The sequence below is a fragment of the Glarea lozoyensis genome, assembly GCF_000409485.1.
Source record: "Glarea lozoyensis ATCC 20868 chromosome Unknown GLAREA12, whole genome shotgun sequence".
NCBI lineage: Eukaryota > Fungi > Ascomycota > Leotiomycetes > Helotiales > Helotiaceae > Glarea > Glarea lozoyensis.
Window position 1 is genome coordinate 575,980 of NW_007360986.1, and position 19,082 is coordinate 595,061.

At 43.7% G+C, this 19,082-nt stretch overlaps 7 protein-coding genes across 7 annotated transcripts; 3 read left to right on the forward strand and 4 right to left on the reverse strand.

Moving 5' to 3' along the window:
* Positions 1-359: 359 nt before the first annotated feature.
* Positions 360-1,793, reverse strand: GLAREA_10630 (MOSC N-terminal; the record flags this gene model as incomplete). The annotated part of the gene is made up of 4 exons (XM_008079731.1): positions 360-391; positions 454-1,435; positions 1,495-1,533; positions 1,590-1,793. 4 exons carry the CDS (start codon positions 1,791-1,793, stop codon positions 360-362), a joined length of 1,257 nt encoding a protein of 418 aa, XP_008077922.1.
* A 769-nt stretch (positions 1,794-2,562) lies between these two features.
* GLAREA_10631 (Cytochrome P450) lies at positions 2,563-4,701 on the reverse strand (the record flags this gene model as incomplete). Its single annotated transcript, XM_008079732.1, has 10 exons — positions 2,563-2,753; positions 2,809-2,910; positions 2,958-3,227; positions 3,282-3,349; positions 3,397-3,479; positions 3,530-3,643; positions 3,728-3,772; positions 3,829-4,004; positions 4,054-4,244; positions 4,295-4,701. 10 exons carry the CDS (start codon positions 4,699-4,701, stop codon positions 2,563-2,565), a joined length of 1,647 nt encoding a protein of 548 aa, XP_008077923.1.
* Positions 4,702-5,795: 1,094 nt separating this feature from the next.
* GLAREA_10632 (S-adenosyl-L-methionine-dependent methyltransferase) lies at positions 5,796-6,366 on the forward strand (the record flags this gene model as incomplete). The annotated part of the gene is made up of 2 exons (XM_008079733.1): positions 5,796-6,002; positions 6,064-6,366. 2 exons carry the CDS (start codon positions 5,796-5,798, stop codon positions 6,364-6,366), a joined length of 510 nt encoding a protein of 169 aa, XP_008077924.1.
* A 2,819-nt stretch (positions 6,367-9,185) lies between these two features.
* Positions 9,186-10,515, forward strand: GLAREA_10633 (Phosphoglycerate mutase-like protein; the record flags this gene model as incomplete). Its single annotated transcript, XM_008079734.1, has 4 exons — positions 9,186-9,353; positions 9,414-9,626; positions 9,796-10,294; positions 10,355-10,515. 4 exons carry the CDS (start codon positions 9,186-9,188, stop codon positions 10,513-10,515), a joined length of 1,041 nt encoding a protein of 346 aa, XP_008077925.1.
* Positions 10,516-10,636: 121 nt separating this feature from the next.
* Positions 10,637-10,998, reverse strand: GLAREA_10634 (uncharacterized protein; the record flags this gene model as incomplete). The annotated part of the gene is made up of 2 exons (XM_008079735.1): positions 10,637-10,771; positions 10,825-10,998. The coding sequence occupies 2 exons, from the start codon at positions 10,996-10,998 to the stop codon at positions 10,637-10,639; spliced, it is 309 nt and encodes a 102-aa protein (XP_008077926.1).
* A 1,608-nt stretch (positions 10,999-12,606) lies between these two features.
* Positions 12,607-13,128, reverse strand: GLAREA_10635 (Microbial ribonuclease; the record flags this gene model as incomplete). Its single annotated transcript, XM_008079736.1, has 2 exons — positions 12,607-12,969; positions 13,045-13,128. The coding sequence occupies 2 exons, from the start codon at positions 13,126-13,128 to the stop codon at positions 12,607-12,609; spliced, it is 447 nt and encodes a 148-aa protein (XP_008077927.1).
* Positions 13,129-14,550: 1,422 nt separating this feature from the next.
* GLAREA_10636 (uncharacterized protein) lies at positions 14,551-15,525 on the forward strand (the record flags this gene model as incomplete). The annotated part of the gene is made up of 3 exons (XM_008079737.1): positions 14,551-14,880; positions 14,942-15,005; positions 15,053-15,525. 3 exons carry the CDS (start codon positions 14,551-14,553, stop codon positions 15,523-15,525), a joined length of 867 nt encoding a protein of 288 aa, XP_008077928.1.
* Positions 15,526-19,082: the final 3,557 nt, after the last annotated feature.

Below are 19,082 nucleotides of genomic sequence, written 5' to 3' on the forward strand. Positions count from 1 at the left end.
GTGATCATGCTTTTTGCTCAGCTCGGAAGTGAAGGAACCACAAATTTAGTATTTTTATCCCAAGAGCAAGTATCAACTCTGCAATAATCAAGAAAACTTCCTACGAAATGTGAACAGAGTAGGTGATGTTTGTTTCCTCGCACATCAGTTTGAGTAGTAATTGTTGTATTTGCCATCGAGAAAGAATAAGTTACCATTCAGCGAATTATTCATGCTTTGAATACCGTACAATACAAATTGGTCGTTCAAATATAGCTACTTTAGCTCATACAAATTTATGTCATGTGAAGCAACATACGTATTGGACATGAACTGTGGTTCCGACTTCACTACCACCTGCAATTTGAAGATTCTAATTATCATCTTGTCCCGGTCGACAAGCCTGGCCAGTCTGAAAATTCGTGTTAGCATCCTATCAAATACCTCCTGTAAAACAAAGATATGATCACTTACAAAACGTAGTACCGCTCTCATTCCTTTCTCCAATCCGACAAACATCTCCCACTTTAACAACCTTCCCCTCGCCCCCTTTGCTCACAAACCCATACCTTCCAAAAATAGGACTATACTTCATGCCCTCATCAACCCTCCTATCCTTCTGCATCAACTTCAGAATCTCTCCTTCTTTGCCTTTCCCAGGCTGACCCATATTATAGTCCACATTCAAACTTGCGCACCGTCCACAATTACCAGTCAAGATGATCCTCGCATCCAACGTCGGAAACTCGATTGATGCCCAGTAATCTTCTTCCCATTCTCTTAGAGACGGCGACGAGAGGACTATGTTTGAACGGAATTTAGTGAGGTCCATGGAAGTGTCTTCGGAAAGGCGGGAGGAGACTTCGTCTACGGAGCTTTGGTTAATTACTAAGTAAGGCGCGCAATCGTTGAAAGCGATTTTATCGTTCTCTTCATCTTGCATTAATGATCCAACAAGTGGAATTTGGGAAATCGCTTGCGACAGCGAAGACTTTGGCTTGGGTGAATAACCGTACGGCTTTCCAGGAATATTGCCCAGCGCAAGTCGCGGATTATCGCCCCAAAATGCTAGAACCACGTCGAAACCAAAACGAGACGAGAACCATTCGTTAGCTTTAGAACCCATGTTGTAGCCCGTCGTAGGGCTACGATGCATATTAACATCGACTGTTTCGAGACCTTTGGTGTTCGGGTGAAGATCTAACTCCAAGACTTCACCGGTAGGCTCTTCGGTTCCGGGGGATCGATAACTGACGAGTAGTTTTTCGCCTGAGATGGACGGATGGAAAAGGGACATTGAAGCAAATTTAGCGATGTGCATGTTCTCTAATGTCTCGGAGGTATCGTCCGACTTTTTCAGAAGCATGAATCGTCGGTCGTGATAAAAACCCTCGTTTGTTAACATGGCTTGTTGAACGGAGCAGCCTCTGAGGGACTTTATGGGATAGATCCATAACTTGAGATTATCGAGTGAGTATTTATTTTCTAGGGAAGGTATCTAATACTATTACTGACCTGCTTGACTTTCAACATTTCTGGGCTATCAACATTATCCTATCGAGATTTAGTATGATGGAAATTTAGTGAGATGTTTGATAGGCAGGACTAACTTGAATGAGAGGTTTTACATCCTGTTTTTTCTTAATTCTATCGAAAGCTTGCCTCAGTTGGAAAGCCCGTGCAGCTTTTCCAGAAATCTTTCTTGTTGGTTGCTGGCCGAAGAAGAAGTACGAAACAAGATATATCAACGTGCAAGCTCCACCAACAAGTATACCTTGATGTTGATGACTCGTCCAATCTAGTAGATCCGGCATGTTGGGGAACGTCTTTTACGGCTTCAGTATGCTTGGTGTGATCGATAAGGATATTGATTTCCCGTATCTCGTCCGGGAAACCCACGTATTCTTTCGGTTTTCTCTGATGTTTTCCTTTCGTGTACCACGATTCTTTACCACAGCCTATTTAATTTAAACACGTTCGCGTAAGTAAGGTAGGTGATGTATGTCATCTGCCTAGTCCAGTTGTTCAAACATGATGGCACAAATTCCTTTCACTCTCGTCGGCAACGTGGAAGCCCCCACCTTTAAGCATCGCGCTCTTCTACGGATACTGCTAATTGTGGGAGGTCCAATCGCTGACCCCGAAGTCTACCCTAGTTTCAAATCTTCCGAACTCCGCATTTGGTGAAGCAGTCCCTCATCACGACGGTGTACCTGACCTTGGTGTTCGGTGTGACTAGAAGAGGGGTCCGGAACGCTTCCGCCTCACTTGCCTTGAAGAAAATGACGACGTAGAGATATTTTGTATTTTTATATAGAGTTAATAAGTGGACATAATGATTTAAGTGTAAGCTGCCAATGCTGTCAACCAAAGACGAAAATGGTTGGAAGCGAATGTGAGCAAATTTCCGCATTTCTTGCATGTGAAATACCATGAACACCAACACTGCAACAGCTCTGCTAGTAAAGCATTGTCTTCGTGGCATAAAGCACCGTCGCAATCTGATGAGCGACAGCGGGAAGAAAAAGGTTTGGAGCAGATGCCGGACAGATTGATTCTTCTAACCACTTCGACATGCGCTCTTCACCCTTCTCTTCTGGTAAAAATCAATTTCAGAGGAGCAAGCGCGAGGGTAAAGATATCCTTGGACTTCTCCAGCAAATCACTTCCATCCTCACCAGGCGCAAAGTTGACGTCAAATTCCGAGACAATACGTGCTGTAACAGAACGAAGTTCCATCAACGCAAGTTGTTTCCCCACACAGCCATACGGGCCTACAAATTGTTGAATTAGTAGAAGTAAGATGAGTCTGGAGGAAATTAATATCACCGGTTGAGAAAGGTAAGAACACAGATTTATCAATGACCATGTGGGCTTCTGAGCCCCACCGCTCTGGAATGAATTCTTTAGCATGTTTATAACAGGCTTCGACTGGGAACTGTTAGTGATGATGTTAGTAGATAGAAAGAAAGACTTACGTCTTCCAAGAGTCCAGAATGGGGTTGAAACTGTAACTCTTCCAGGTATAAAAGTTGAGCCGATCATCATTCCTTCGCTGGGAGTGAGCCGCTGGAGGCCGCTCGGAGTGGGAGGATGCAAGCGTAAGGATTCGTTGATCACACCATTGAGATAAACGGCCTCTTGGAGATCTTTGAATTCCGATTCAGATCCCGGCTTGTAGAACGCATCAAGTTCATCTCGTAGTTTTCTGAGTATATGTGGTGATTGAGCCAAGTGATAGAATATGTCTGCATTCGACCAATGAGAGTATGTTCTTTTTATGGTGAGTTATTAGACCTTACATGCAAGTGTCGACGTGGTAGTATCGCTACCCGCAACTATGATGACCCCAACATCACCGACTAGCCACCTGTAAGAAGTCAGTAGATGAAACATGATTCTCTGTATGTTATTAACCTCAGGTCTCTATGCATAGGATTCTTATCGTTCTTCTCAGCATCGATAAAATAGCTGAACAAATCTGGAGACTCAGGTTCATACTGGATAGCTGGGTTAACAAGTTCAGAGGCATGAGGGATCGCACGATTACCATTTTTCTCTTCGCAACTTGATCTTGATTATAATTGATGAAGGCCCATGTCGGCTTCGCCATTCCCGGAATAGCTTTGAGAATTGGGAGGATCCAGATTATCGGTGTAAGAGGCTAGAGGATGGTTAGCAATTTGTCGGTTTCGTGTAGATTCCTCAGATGAAAGATTTTTTCTGAAGAAAACAGTCGCCTCATTACCCCCAATGCCGCCATGGCTTTGTTCATGATGCTTATCAAGGAATGCTATATTTCATCAGTCTTGATGTTTAATCATTATGGAGTGGTAAAATATCGCCAACCTCTTTTCCTGACTCTACCATACCAAATGATTGTCCGAACGCCATATCTCCCATTATGTCAAAAGCGAAATAGTTGAACCACTTGCAAGCATTAATCGGCTTTCCAGCGTTGGCGTTAAGCTGGGATACGAGTTGATCTGTATACTTTCGGACCCTACCCTCATAACCGCGAAGTGCTAAAACTTTTCAGTATGCATGTTGATAAACGTGTTGAGATACGCTTACCTTTGGTACTGAATCCACGATCCCAAATCTTCCTCCGAGCATCGTGGACAACACGATCTCTTTCAAGATTAAGAGATTTGTTGGGTTTGTTGATACAATCGTACCAGCCCGTTTTTTTACACCTGGAGGTTGATCCAAGAATATGAGCAACTGCTTCAGGATTGGTAATAGACAGCTCGTTCGGCCCAGTCCTTCGTCATCAGCTTGTTTCTGGCTTCGAAAACTAATCAACTTGACGTACCTTACGATGCTTCCATATTTCGCATGCCACTCATCTACTATCTGGTAGTTTCTTGCTCCCTTGAAAATTAAGAGCCAAGTATGATTCCACTTTGTGATCCTGAGATAGAATGGCCCTGGGAACTTTCCGAGTCTGTGGAAAAGTAGTCTGTACGTAACGATGCTGGAAATCAAACCAGACACATATGCTCCTGTCACAATCGCTGTGAGTACTCCGGCTTCATGATACGAAGAAACGTTCGCAAAGTGGAGGAGGACATTCAATATGATGAGCGGGCCAGCAAAGGAAGCGGCAAGTATTCCAGGCCCGGCCATATGATGCTCACCGCGAATAAAATACCCCCAGTGGGTAGTGATTCCCAACAATAACCCCAGCACTGCAAAATTCCGCGGAGATGTGACTGCCATTGAAAACCTGTTGAAGTTGTAGAGTTGGGGTTGAGATAATAGTGACCACGCGCTTGTCAGAGAAACACGGAAGCTGAATGATTATGTGTGGTAACTAAAGAGCTGGTCTGATGATGGTGTAAGAGTTGATGTCAAACTTTATCAGAAGATCCCGTGATACTAGCCCATATCAATGTTACACGAAATAGTTTGGGGTATGTCGTACGTGTTGAAAAGGGGAGTGCTTGACTGATAGAGTACAACAAAAACTATTGACTGCATAGCGGAAATCATTAGCAACGAATCTCATTTTGGAAAGGATGATAGCTAAGAAAAGTACCCACGATTGCGCGACATTAGACCATTGGTGATGGCTTTTAATCACGGGACAACCCTGATGATCACGCGATTTTGCCTGTTCTTCTCTTTCGCGACACTTGGTCGTATTATTTTGCCATCTGATTCAATCTGTTAGTGAAAAGAATAGTATTATTAAGAATGTGACCGGGGTTTAGACCCTGGAAAAGAGCTAGCTTGTTATTTAGTGCATCTATCATGTGACTGTCTCAAGCTGTACGGGAAAGGGTCACGTTTCAATGATGGTACGAAACAAACTGCCCTCGGCCTTGTCCCTACTGATCTTCTTTGCCGGTCTTATATAGTCGGTCTACTAAGGCATAAACTCACGACCTTTATCAAGTTTTACTGGGGTTTGCTGCTGTGCTTAAGACTGCCATTTCACGGGATTTCAGCAAGTTCGAGCCTCTCTAAGCGAATGATACATATCATTAGGGAGACGGGCATGTCTGTGATATGTTGAATAGCCGTTTGAGCACTCTAAAATTCCCAATTATCCCAGGTCTTGGATATGTGGCTAGGATACCATCTTCTGGGTTTTCGAGATTTCCACCCCTGAAGGCCCGCGGCTGATGTGGGGTTGCTCGGTGCTGTCTAGTGGATCTGTCCCTAAACCTTAACCACTACTACTGCTAAATGGGAGTAGAACCGTCTGACGCATGCTAGAACTTGCGCACTGATCTTTTTGAAAAATGAAAAAAAACCACTCTACAACTTTTCTTTGGGAATTCAATCTATACACTGCCGTCACCTTCCAAATGGGAGAGCCTAGCGAAATAGAAAAGCTTGCTTTTGCGTCTTTTTGGGATAAGCGATACGATGTTGCAGAAACACCAAATGACCAGCCAACTCATGAGTGGTTTCGTGGATTCGATAGCCTGAAGCCCTGGCTCTTCAAGCACCTGTTCAATCCTCGTCCTGCCGACCTTGCTCCCATCATCCTGCATTTGGGTTGTGGCGATAGCGTATATCATCACTAGATTCTGGCGTACTTATTGGGAAAGTGCTGATTACAATTGAATACAGACCCTCCCTCATGATCTTCATGCTCTGGGATATACTCATCAAACCTGCATTGACTTTTCGACTGTGGTCATCAAGCAAATGAAGGAGCGGTATGCTTCTGATTTTGGCATTGAATGGAAGTACGGCGATGTTCGTGACTTGCCGGTGGCCCCTTGTAGTGTTGATGTTGCTTTTGATAAGGGGACACTGGACGCTATGATTTATGGTAGTCCCTGGAACCCCCCAGAGTCGGTAAAAGACAACACCAAACGATATATGGATGAGGCGAGTTCTGAACACTTACCCCAAGAGTCAATTCTTTGATTTATACTTAGAGCGAGTTTTGATTGTTGAAGTTTACTAACTAACAAAAAAGGCTGCAAGAGTAATTAAGAACGACGGGGTTTTTTTATACATCACATACAGGCAGCCACATTTTGTGAAACCGTTGCTTAACAGTGATGATCGCTGGGATATCACACTCGAAACATTGTCGGACGGTGCCGGATCATTTGAGTACTATGGATTTGTTCTTCGGAAAAAGACGTAGACTGGATTCATTGTCAGTCTGGTAATCAAATAAATCAAAAAATAGTTGTCATTGATGGCTAATACCGCTCTTCAGCATATTATAACAATCATTGATTAGATTGGGAGTCTGCTTTGAGATGTGTGATAGGTGGATTCCAGTCAGCACTGGAACCATATACCAAAGTACGAGTGGGGGAAAGAATAACATGTTTAACTCAGTATCAACGAGGATGGGATTTCGTATAATATGGAAAACTTAGATTACCAGGATATCTCAGAGTATAACAATGATTGTTACTGTCTCTTGTTGTGTACTTCATTGACTTAATACATCTTGAATATTTCTTGGCAGCAGATTTACCACATAATTTCCGCAACTTTTGTCTCCAAATCACAGTATTGGCGACTGTACCAACGTCTCGCGGAGCTACTCAAAAACCTAAAAGGCATCATGGACCTCTGGATACATCTCAAAGCTCCGGCTCATGAAACCTTTTACGGAGACAGTTGGATTCAGCTCCGTAAGTAGCTTAAATTCGTTCTAGAAAAGAGGATTATGGGCCATACATACAACAGCACTGCTCGAGGCAAGTTTGTCGATAGAGATAGGTGCGTGCCAGACACGAGCAAACGCGCAGAGAAATTGTACTCGGTCCTGACAATACTATAGTTTGGCCGCATAGTAAGGAGGATCACTATCATAATGAGCAGTTTTGATTTGAACTACGTAGAAAGCTAGTATCGTTAAAACAGTGGAGGCGTTATCATAACCACCCTTTTCTCAATATCACTCGACGTTCACTTCATTCTGGTAATGATCTAATAGACTAGGAATCGTACTGAAAAGGTCGCGAAAGTGGTCAAACCACAATATTCTGTCTCGCCGAATGCCTTCACGCAAGTAGATACCGAGGAATTCAAGAACTGAAATTGTTTGAGGTCGACAATCATATGCCAAGTAATCATCAATATGCTAGGATTCGGTTAAAGCAGCCAAAAAATTCTGAGGCACTATATGGATCAGAGCTACGCCCGACTATGTAAAAAAAGGTTGAACAAAATACAACATTGAACGAAGCTCAAATTTGAAAAGTTCAGTTTGAATCGAGACTGGGTTTATTAGTATGTGTTAAACCTCCAAGGATACGTCATTCGTTCATTCAGTATATCCATTGGCTAGATGCTTTTATGTTCTGCGAGATTTTAACATATATCTTGCAGCTGGGCTGAAGGTGATGCTATCTATATTTCGACCGGTCTGGCAATAAGTGGGAGAATAGAAAGTACATTTCATATCCGATTCTAGACTCCCGTCTCCTATTGTTACCTACATAAATAACAGTAAAGAGTTCCGCCTTTTTTGACGATTTAATACTTAAATGTTTCCTCGCCATGTCTTTCAAATCCGTAAGAAGTTTCCACGATTAGCGTCATTACATTTTATTTTCAGTCCCCCAACAACACTCACCAGTCATCTGCGAGGTAACAAAGCAAATCGCTAGACTAATATGATCTAAAACACCGTAGAAGAGTTAAACATCTCGATAAACTTGAGTAGCGACTTCCTGCTAATGCACCATCCCACCAGATACGAAAGATGGCTCGTAGAGGCTGTCTTGATCCAAGTTCTTCATACCGGCTACCTGCGGCTGCAAGCCAATTTGTTCGCACCACGTCAAGCAATTATAAATGCATCAAGTTGGCATCCAAACTTTAGTCCCATCATTTCTTCTCAAGTGTTCGCCATGTCATTCTAACTCATTTATAGATGGTCGGAGTGGATCGTACAAAATGAAGTTTTTCTGGCCTAGCCGCCGAAGTGCTTTAAAGAATTGACGTAGGGATGCTTCTAAATCAGATAATCTTGTAAGAGAGGCACTTAGGACGTGTAGCATGTGGGAATGTCCCAATTTCTGTACGCTTGCCTCCAATCTCGCTAGGGAATTTGTGAGTCTGGAAAGGGTATGCCAAGTTGTGAAAAGAGGACACTGGATCAGTAACATAGTAAGGGTGAGTAATTTTAACAGAAATCACAAAGCTGAGCAATGTCCAAAATTATCCTGTTCCTGTAGAAAACGCAGGTCGTTTAACGATACACCATTTGATGTTGCCTTAGTGTATTAACGCGTATTCGAAAACGATTGAGTAAGTCATGTTAAATTGGAAGTTGCTTTAAGTCCAAGTAGTTTGACTTGAAATAGATTGGCAATGAGGTTTATCGGAGGGGGCGAATTAGCTGACTGAATTAAGCGAAAACACTTTGGATCTCGGATTCACGCGGCCCGCGACAGCTTCTTAGCCTATTGGCACAAACATCGTGTGGATGGATTAAATGTTCTGTTCATTGCAAAGTAGGTCAAAATACCAGCGAAACTCTTTGTGTACTCTTTCGGAAAACCATCCAAATTCTGCATTTTCGTCCGTGATAAACTCATTGCCAATTTCGGGAGGTGCACAAGGTGGGGAAGTCGAGCACGTGGGCACATCTATAGGATGGAAGCCGAAGTCGTACCTACATTTGCGAAAACCAAGTCGGAATAGAGAGAATATATATATTGTTCGTAGTGCATTGAAAATGGTCCTCGACACGTCTTCCTCCACCCAATTTCATAATGCGCAGTTGGACTTTTAAGGTGCTCACCTTGAGCGCGCTGAGTGCTTTAGCATTGGGACATTGGACCCCTCGACCTAACCCGTCAGCAGACTATGTCAACTACACAACGGTCACTGGATTCTTCCTCCAAGATGAAGCTTCTACTGTTCCAGGGACGTTTGACTACGTGAGTATTATAATCATATTTGCATATGAAAAAAAGGGTCTCTGCTTATATATAGGATAGACTACTGCGAATTTTGGGTTGATCAATCGCACGTATCCAACGGACAACGAGTGTAGTAGATCTTTTACTCAATGGCAAAAGTTCGAGCACTACGTCGATACTCTTAACCAAAGGAGTGGTAGGAATGTTGACTACAAAGTGCTCTTCATGGGACGGCATGGCGAAGGTTATCACAATGTCGCGGAGAGCTATTATGGCACTCCCGCATGGAATGTAAGTCATATTCTGACTTTCGAGTTTTTTTCTTGATGATGACGTCGTACTTCGACATTTTTGCTAGTGAAATTCAACCGGGTTTATTTTTAGCAAATTTTTCATGCCTCAAAATCCCGGAAATACTAGAATAATTGAAGCTAGAAGCGTAGCTAATATAAAACTACAGTGCTACTGGTCTCTGTTAGATGGCAATGGAACATCCGTCTGGGCCGATGCAAAAATCACACCCAAAGGACAAGCTCAAGCTGAAACTGCAGCAAAATATTGGGCGTCGAGAGTCGCACTTCAAAAGATTCCGATTCCACAGTCTCTCTACACATCTCCACTCACGCGTTGTTTACAAACAGCTGAAATCACATTTTCTGGACTCTATCCACGCCACCAAAGGGTTGTTCCTACTGTCAAGGAATATTTCCGAGAGGGAATAAGTGGACACACCTGTGACAGACGTTCTACCAAGTCCTATATTCGCAAGACCTTCCCAACTTTCGAAATTGAAAAGGGGTTTTCTGAACAAGATTTATTATTCAAGCCTCACTTCGCTGAGCAACCTGTGGATCAAGATATTCGCACTAAAGCTGTACTTGACGATGTTTTTGGGAATGATAGCAATACTTGGCTCTCGATTACTAGCCACTCAGGTGAAACTGCTAGTCTTTTGAGAGGTAAGCAACATAGTTTCCCTGAAGATGACCAAAAGTGAACCCAACTGATACTGGATGTAGTTTTGAAGCACCGAGTGTTCTCACTGTCAACCGGATCTGTTATCCCAGTTCTCGTGAAAGCCGAGACAATCAAGGGAACAGCTCCAGTAACTTCGACTGTAGCGTGGTCATCGATCTCTACATGCAGCACCGCACCACCCCTTCCTACACCTACAGCATGAGACGTTGACCAAATTATATGATATTCATTTTCAAATACAAGTAATCATTACTTTACACGAAACCAGTCCGATAGGCTGGTATCCGTAACGCTTCATCCTTCATTTCATGAACATAACGCATCTACTGTGCTTTCTCCTGTCTGATCGCACCCTCCTTCTCCATACCCTCACACCCCGCTACGCGTCCAGCTGCCGACTCGATTTGGCCACCAATTCCGCTCGCTGCAGGTTCACTTGTCCTGTTCTCGTTTGCTTTCTATGTGATTGGTCAGTACGAAGCCATTATTCTGTCCAAGATCGAATTCTTACCTTCATTTCTCCAATACCTCCTTGCATATCCTTCTCTCCACTTTGCTTCCAGTCTGCGTTTCCTGTGACACTGCCAATGGTAGACTCTACGTATCCCTTTGCGTATTGAGCATGGCCGCCAATCATGGATGGCTCATTTGAACTTGGGTGAGGTGTTTGTGTGTTTCCCGACATTTTGATGGGGTGCTAGTTGATACGATTGAGACAAGGGGTACGAAATAGGTTTGTATGATTCGGATTATGGAGGGTTTCGATGTTGAATTGAGGGTTGCAGTCGATAGGGATTACCTATGTTCAGACGTGAGGGGCGAGGGGTGATGATGTCATGTCGATGTTTAGCGAGAGGTATTCCGCAAAATAGGGGTTCCCCGGCACTAGTTTCTCTGCTCTGCTTCGTGTTATAGCGAAGCTTTGCTTTGATATCTGAGATTCGTTTTACTTGCTTGGAAAGCAAAAATCGAGTGCCTTAATTCTGATTCTTACTTTCATCCTATCTTACAACAGTATCGTCAGGACCTTACATAATAATGTTACAATTTGAAGAAGTAAAATCACAAGTCATTCTTTCCCCTAATCTGACATGCAAATTTGCTTTTGGCGAGATACAAGCAGTCGTTTGTAGCTTTAAGAAGTATCCGCTCGACCGCTGCTCATGCTGAGCTTTTCTAGGTGTGGGGGCGGCCATGATTTTGGCGGCTCCTTGCTCCGTTTGACTGGCATTTACTGCCAGTATCTGAAAATCCCTTCGATTCACAGTCGAAGAGATCCTACATTTGTTATAACTCATGTTTCAGTTTCTCAGAATCTCGAGTCCGTCGTGGACGAGAAGAACGCCTAGCGTTTCAATCGTAATAATCTCCTCCAGCTCTTTCATATTTCGCAAGGTCTTCGCTTATCATCTAACCAAAAAATGAAAAGTTGTCTTTGGATGCTTTTCGTAATTCCAGAGGCTCGAGATTCCCATCTTTCAAAATGTAAATTCTTCTATCGCATGCCATCGCGTGCCTCACGGCTCGTGAACGGGGACATCGCGCCTATGAAAGTATCAAACTCGTCGCCGATTGAGGTGATGAGGACACTATGCCAATATCTACTCTTACTCCTCGAAATATATGCTTTTAAGCAGGGGCATCCCGAAACGCTCATCGTAATTCGTATCTGAAAGTGCTATCTCACCAACTATGCATATTGCTAAAGTTTTTTCCCCCCAGTCCTTCAGGTAAGGATAGCACTATTGACCAATTTCTTGTTACATCGTACTGGTACGAAGCTAGTATTCTATTGCTTTTTTGGTCCTGAATTGTCTAAAAGTGACTGGCTTGGATGAAGTGAAAGGGGAGTATTTGACATGCCAGGTCGCAGGGGATAACTGAGTGGGTTTAAAGAAAGGATCGAAACGATTCGAATTAATATGGGACATGTCCACCATATTTAGAACCATTCCGTCTATATATAAAATAACCACAAGCGAACATGTACGCCGACCATAAAAATCGCAACCCCACGACAGCTGAAGCAAGACTACCCAATCCGAATAAGAAATAATTGCTTAGATCATGCGAACGAAAATTCAAAAATGTCCCTGACTAGCCATCCATCCATCACATGCAATAAATCACTTGCCAGTAACCCTAATAATCCCAAGATAACACCCCAAAACGCCATCAGATTCCAAGAGGGTTCTCTTAAGAGGAGTTTTTCCACACAAATTCAAGCGGCAATCAAGATTCAATCACGCCTCTCGATACCGCGAACTTTGGTGTTACTTGGACCAGGAACGTACTACGCCAGTGAAAAGGGTGTTTTCTCATCCTGACCTTCGACTTGTTTGCATTCAGAGGCTCTTGCTGGATCGTGGTAACCGACGTCAAATACCATTCTATCGCCTTCATTGTAGAAGGCTCGGATGGGCCCGGGCTTTTGACCATTGGCGTAGTTGGTGGGGGCTAAGCCGTTCTGTGGACTCCGCATGATCGGGAATTCTGTGAATAGCTGTTGGGCGGACAGAGATTGATAGGGTTCATTGCCATATTTGACTGGGTAACGGCCTCGGGAGTTCGCTTTGGCTGGTGCCTGTTGGACTTGACGGCGAACATCAGATGCTTGGAGGTACCAATACTCTGTCTCCTTGACTCTGCTCCGGTACTACATCACAAGAGGTCAGTTGGGCTTTTCCGAGTGCAGAAGTCACATTTCAGATTCTTATTAGGGTGTACTCACATATGAACCCGTTCTTGTGAACTCTGGGGGCATCCAATCCTTACCATGAGGATCGACAGCATTTTGCTGTCCTTGGGGCAGCATTGAGTTCTCAGATTCTTGTTGGTCTCTGATTTATGGGCTCTGGTCTACAGGAGATGAACCTATGCAGTCACCAGATTTGGAACTGTCAATGGATTCCATGACAATTGAGTGTAAAGTCGACTAGGTATGAGAACGGAGGAAGAGATGAAAGTCTGGATCTAGTGCCTCAAGAAGAATATGAAAGATGAAAAAATAAGACTTCGTAACCACCGGGGTCGAAGTTTGGTTAGAGATGAGAGGATGAGTGAGCGCGAGAGTCGTTAGAAGCCATTGTAGAAACTTCTCAGCCATGTACTTATATTTCAGCAAGACGACATTCAGATGCCGTTAATTGCTCGCATCTTCCTCAACTATGCTGAAGAAGGGAAATTCCTTTGTGTAGTAGCGTTACATCACAATTACCAAAGTTTGTCATGAAATCGACCTTGGTCACCAGCTGACAGTTCATTCAAAGATTTTAGTTAATCCGTGGCAAAGACGTTATTGAGCCCGCCTTGTTCAAAAAGTGATATATCACCTCTGGTCTGAACTTTACTGTCTGAACCCCGGCAGGCGTGAACTCACTGATCAACATGTCAACGCGGCAGCATGTTCAACACTGGGTGCATGGATGGATGAACTTCTTTTACTTCCACTTATTTTGGGCGATACGTCTTTCAAAGCCCACCTCCGCAATATGTTTTGAAACATTCAGAAACATTCAGAAACATTTTTTTAAATCGTTGATGAAAGCGCTTTAATCGTTTCATAGCGACCCCATCCATGTCTCAAGTACTGCGGGAAAAGCGAAATGCAATAGCCCGCTCATCGTATCTAGAACCGGTCCGTTATATGCGGCAGTACGATAGAAATAAACAAGAATTCAAGATCCGAACAACTATGAGCTGATTACTTCCAGTTACATTTACCTCCTTTGGCTTACCTTACGAATGAGAGAAAACGACATATTTTGAAACATTCATTTGCGAAACAGGAAATTCAATTTTAAATCAACGATAGACGTCAATGAGACCTATACGTAACATCAAACAATGAGGACAAGAAAAGTATCGGCTTTACGTTTTCATCTCCCATTTCTCGCTTAAAGCTCGCCTAATTTCAGCGCTCCTGAGTTAGTAGAGTCGAGGAGTGAAACCATGAAGCAGTAAAGATACTTGGTCTTTGTTCCATTCGTGGCCGGATATGGTCGATTCCAAACATAATTGGTCTTTGCTTGGCCGTTGTCCTGTTGGCCGGATGCGGTCGAGCACAAACGACCCTTTGTTTCATGAGTCTTTAAATAAAATAGGTTTCATATATCTTTCGAGTTCACAACTTGGCTTGTTAATTACAAAACAACTTTAATTCTACCTCAAAGAATTCAGCAACTATCGTCCCGTCGCTCGGTCAAACATTGATATGGCGGCTCCAGATACAGCCACGATGACGCACGAAAGCAGTCTATTTGACCTCGAGTTGATCAAAGATATGCTTAAACAGCCTTACAATTTGGCACAAAGATTACCCATGATTCGTTTGTTCGATCAAGGTGTTAAATCGGAAGCCGCTGCAGTCGAGGCCGCGCAACAGCTTGACGCCTGGTGTCCCCCAGTTGACCAAACAGAAGAAGCCAATGACTTTTTGTGGAATCTGTGGGAGGTGATGCTTGATATTGCTAGAAGTCCAGAAGTGACAACCGAGGTACATATCGGTCTTATACGCATTCTTGAGAATCTGCGACCGTTCGCAAGAGGGATGCTAAGCGTCTATGGTGTAAGTGCCCATCACATTCATTCCACCACCCAGAACAAAGGCCAAGTGTAACCAAACATAGTTCCCATGGCGTCTCTGGGGTGGTTTCCCCCGGCTTAGGATGGCCTTTGAAGAAGCTACTTCAGGTAAGCCTTCACCGCAACTTCTAGATTGGTCTGACTTTGCCTCTAAGATCCAACGTTTGAGGGCTCAGGCATGCCAGAATTTACTTCAGAGGAAGCAAATATCTTCAGAAATGTGAGTTACTTTGAGGCTCGCTGCTATGGAGCCAATATAGGACGCGGTTATGGCAACTTGATCGATGCCATGAGATCAGCGCTCGAGGAAGACCTAAGCACCACTGAGATAAGCAAAGTGGAACTCAAGATGCAGGTTGCCTGCGAATGGATCTTGCATGCCGCGAATGCCTTACTTACATGGGCGAGGGTCAACGGTGATATTACGGATTTGCCTCGTGGCCACATACAATATCTCGATCGCGGGACTTTGTATCATGGGAAACCCTGGATGTGCCTGGAGCGCTTGACCTTCTGGATCGGCCGTTTTGAAGACATCGGAAAGAATGAATCGAGGTTGAGTGAGGAAACTAGGAATCGTGTTCTTGAAAGTGCTCGGTTTATGAAGTCGATTGAGAGCAGCCCGTAACCTGAATTCTCACAAATTCGGCAACGAAATGGACTCTAGGCTCTAGAACATACCCTTGAGGAAATGTACCGAGATACTCGATGAGGTTTTCTTTTTTAGCTTTATTTATTAATGGAGGGTTTCGTTAGTGTAGACTGCATAAAACTCTTGTGAATCCTCACCTATCCAATAACATCCTAACACTACTATCAACCTGCGTATAGACTACTTGTATCTACTCGTGTACTGCATCTATTGGTGTCTAATTCTTATAACATTCTACCCTCGCTCCAAACGATCGCTACATCGAATAGATAGACAGACTTGATTTAGAGGATACACTCGGTACCGTGACCCCTGACGATAACTTCCTAACTATCTGCACAAACCTTCCGTCTAGATTCTTAGAGTAACGCAATAGCCTCCTGTTAACCTAGAATCGCGTGTGATTTTCTTTCGACTTAGTTTCATGCTATTCTTGTATATTTGCCTGGTACGAGCTCTGCTCACCTGTTTGTCCTAAATACATTCTTTTCTTACTCAAAGGCTCACATTTATCGATTATACCTCTTGCCCTCTAGAAAAGTCTTCTACCTTCGCTTAATTTAAAAGTAAAAGATGGGGAACCGACGAAGATATATCAGAATACATCCGACGTAACTTTTTGTGCGAGCAGGCAGGTCTTAACAATTCAATATTCGATTAAGTTCTATCAGCTAACCCTAAACCTTCTGCTAATTATCTCATACTTTATATTACATCTTTCAAGAAAGTTCTGCTCTATCCAATACTCCCATCGCTTACATCTCCCCTTATCGAGACTACGCCCTTCTTCACAGCTATACAGATCCAAGATAGCCTTCCCTCGCGCCCTCTTCTACCCGAATTTGAAAAACCCACTAAGAATTATCGCCCAGATTCTTCATTAGCGAATACTCCTTAAGATAAATTTCTATCCTTAACTTCGTGACTTCTACCCCACTGAAGTTTTCAAGACCTGTATAAAACCTTCCAGGTTCCTTGACCCTAAGCCCAAGATAATTACAAGCCACCTCGCTCCTCACCCACGATGACCAGTCTTTTCATTTCATGCAACTTATTTTCTAGCTTTCTAGAGATATAGCTACCGAATCTTAATTTACCTATTCTTTACTATCTATAAGTTATTAACCTCTATCTAAGATCGCGTAAAAATGTTATAGCTAACACGGCTATCGGTAGCTATAATATAAAGAAGATTTTAATAGAGTTCTAGTAAAGGTAAGAAGATAATCTCTTCAACTTAAATAACTCAAAGGGAGATAAAATGGGATTTTGAGCTTAGGGAAGTGACTTTAGAATCTAGGTTAGTGGATAAAATCGATGATTATCGTTAGGGAGAGGGATGTTTATTTCTCGCAAAGATGTATGGCGACAGGTGGTGAGGTAAAGAGACAAGCGCGAGTGAACGAAAAGATATCATGTATGATTGACTGCTGGGTAAGTGAAGGGAATAGTGATGTATATACAAGTTGTATGGATTGATTTCGTTAAAGATGATTTGTTGTAGTCAAATGCACATATTAGATATAAAATGTTTCGATGTAGTAAAAGTTGTTGAAATAAATCAAGTGTAATGATGGAATGACTATTGTTGACTACCTGTAGGTAGAAGAAAAGATTGAGAAGCATGTCGCAAACCCAGTCTAGATATGAAAAAAAAAATAGAGAGAGAGAGCTACCGGTCGCAGGGCTACATTTATGTCAATATGGGTTTTGTCCGACATCTGAACTCTGGGACTTCCAAAACAGAGTGGATTCAAGAATGAAGCCCCGATAGATCATGTCACAAAAACTCACCTATATACTCACCCGCGCACGTCTTGATCGTCTACGGAGATGCTTCCAAAAGGGCCAAGATCTATTCGATTTCTCGAAATGCCGATAAATCGGTCACATTACATCGGCTTCATCTGAACATAAGGCCGGCGGTCCTCCACTGTTCATCGGATGATGCTGAAAAAAGGCTCCGCGGACCGCGAGCCATCCAATGTTCGTGAAGACAATCATGGGATGGTGTGCTGGCATTGATAGGATTGCGCTGCGCGTCCGTGGGATCTCAGGAATCAGAACCAATTCTACACACAAGTCCGGGTCGCTAAAGCTCGACCACGTTGATGCAGGGTTTCAACGTTTCACCAGGGCATGATTTTGTGATACAAAATCGCGATAGGCTCCTCCGCGGTGCAAATACATTCCGTCGGACATCAAAACTACGACAACCCAACTTGAAGGCGCAAGAATCATAACGGGGATTCACATGAGGGATTGTGCTTCAGCGTTCATCTTGCTGAGCGCCTAACTCGGATTCGGATAATTCAAAGCCATGCAGCAGGGCTATTTCCAATCCTCCAAATCAAGCAGGAGGGAAAGCAGTGACGCCGAATGCTGTGAAGGATGGCGACATGTTGTGTCTTTTAAAACTCACCGGTACTCTGCGGTGCGATGTCAATCAATTTCACGGCAGATGTAGGCATCATGCTGGGAATCTTCAGTCGAGAAGGCTAGGTTGGTTGAGACAACGTGACGAGTAAGATTGCTTTCTTTCGGCGTAGTGGTTGTCTGTTGCGTATTGAGGCTTTTTCTCGACCCAAACCATCGGGATTGAAGATTCAGAATATTGTTTCTCATTGGAGATTCTGTCTCAACACCCCATTTTCCAGCGAAAATCGCTCGAAGTCGAGTGGTTCAAACGCCTAAAGCCTGTCATCGATAGATTGATGCTTTCGTTGTTGTTGGAAGATGTTGGAACAGTGTGATATCCGCCACCCTATGAGCTGCAACATGCAGGAGGCCAATACATAAGTGTGTCGTGTTCCTATTGCTGCAACTCTTCCTTCGTTCGGGAAAGGAGGGTTGTCCAGTTTTGCGATGAAGAGACTGACTGGAGGAGTTTTCCTATCGTCGTGGAACAACATCGCGAGGGCAATGAACGAGTAGTTGCAGAGTCGACTTTGAAGCCCTATCACACAACAGGACTTAGTTATGATTCCAAAGACAAATTCGAACAAATACTTCGTATACTTAAAGTCTAGCAGGCAGCTATTATTGGCTGCGGTTGTTGAGGAGGTTCTATGGATCGGAACAGGGTGCCCGTGAATCCATCAATCAGCGCTCGTTCCAGGCTACGATCCGCGCCCAGCTGCCGAGATGATTCCTCCATCGTAAATCCAGGCCTTGTGTGGACGTCCCGGCTCACAGGCTCAAACGGGTCCTTCCACATTGGGACCGAACTGCAGTCTGCACGCCAGGGCTCAGGTTTCCCAATGACAAGGGCGAGACCCGTGGTTGCAAGAGTGGAGAGACGGGTAAAACATGCCTGTTTCTCGCGGAGAAAGCGACTGACCAGTTGGAGAGCGCGATATGAGGTTTTCGTCGCAAGAAGCTGGCAAACGAAGGGAAAAGCAGAAGGCCTGCTTCCAGCATGGTGCCTGTAGTTTGCTTGGCTTCAAACCCGGGATTTGGGATCGTGAAGATTGAAGGTTGAAAACAACGACAGACGATGGCATTCAGGATCCGTACGAGTACTTCAGATGCTG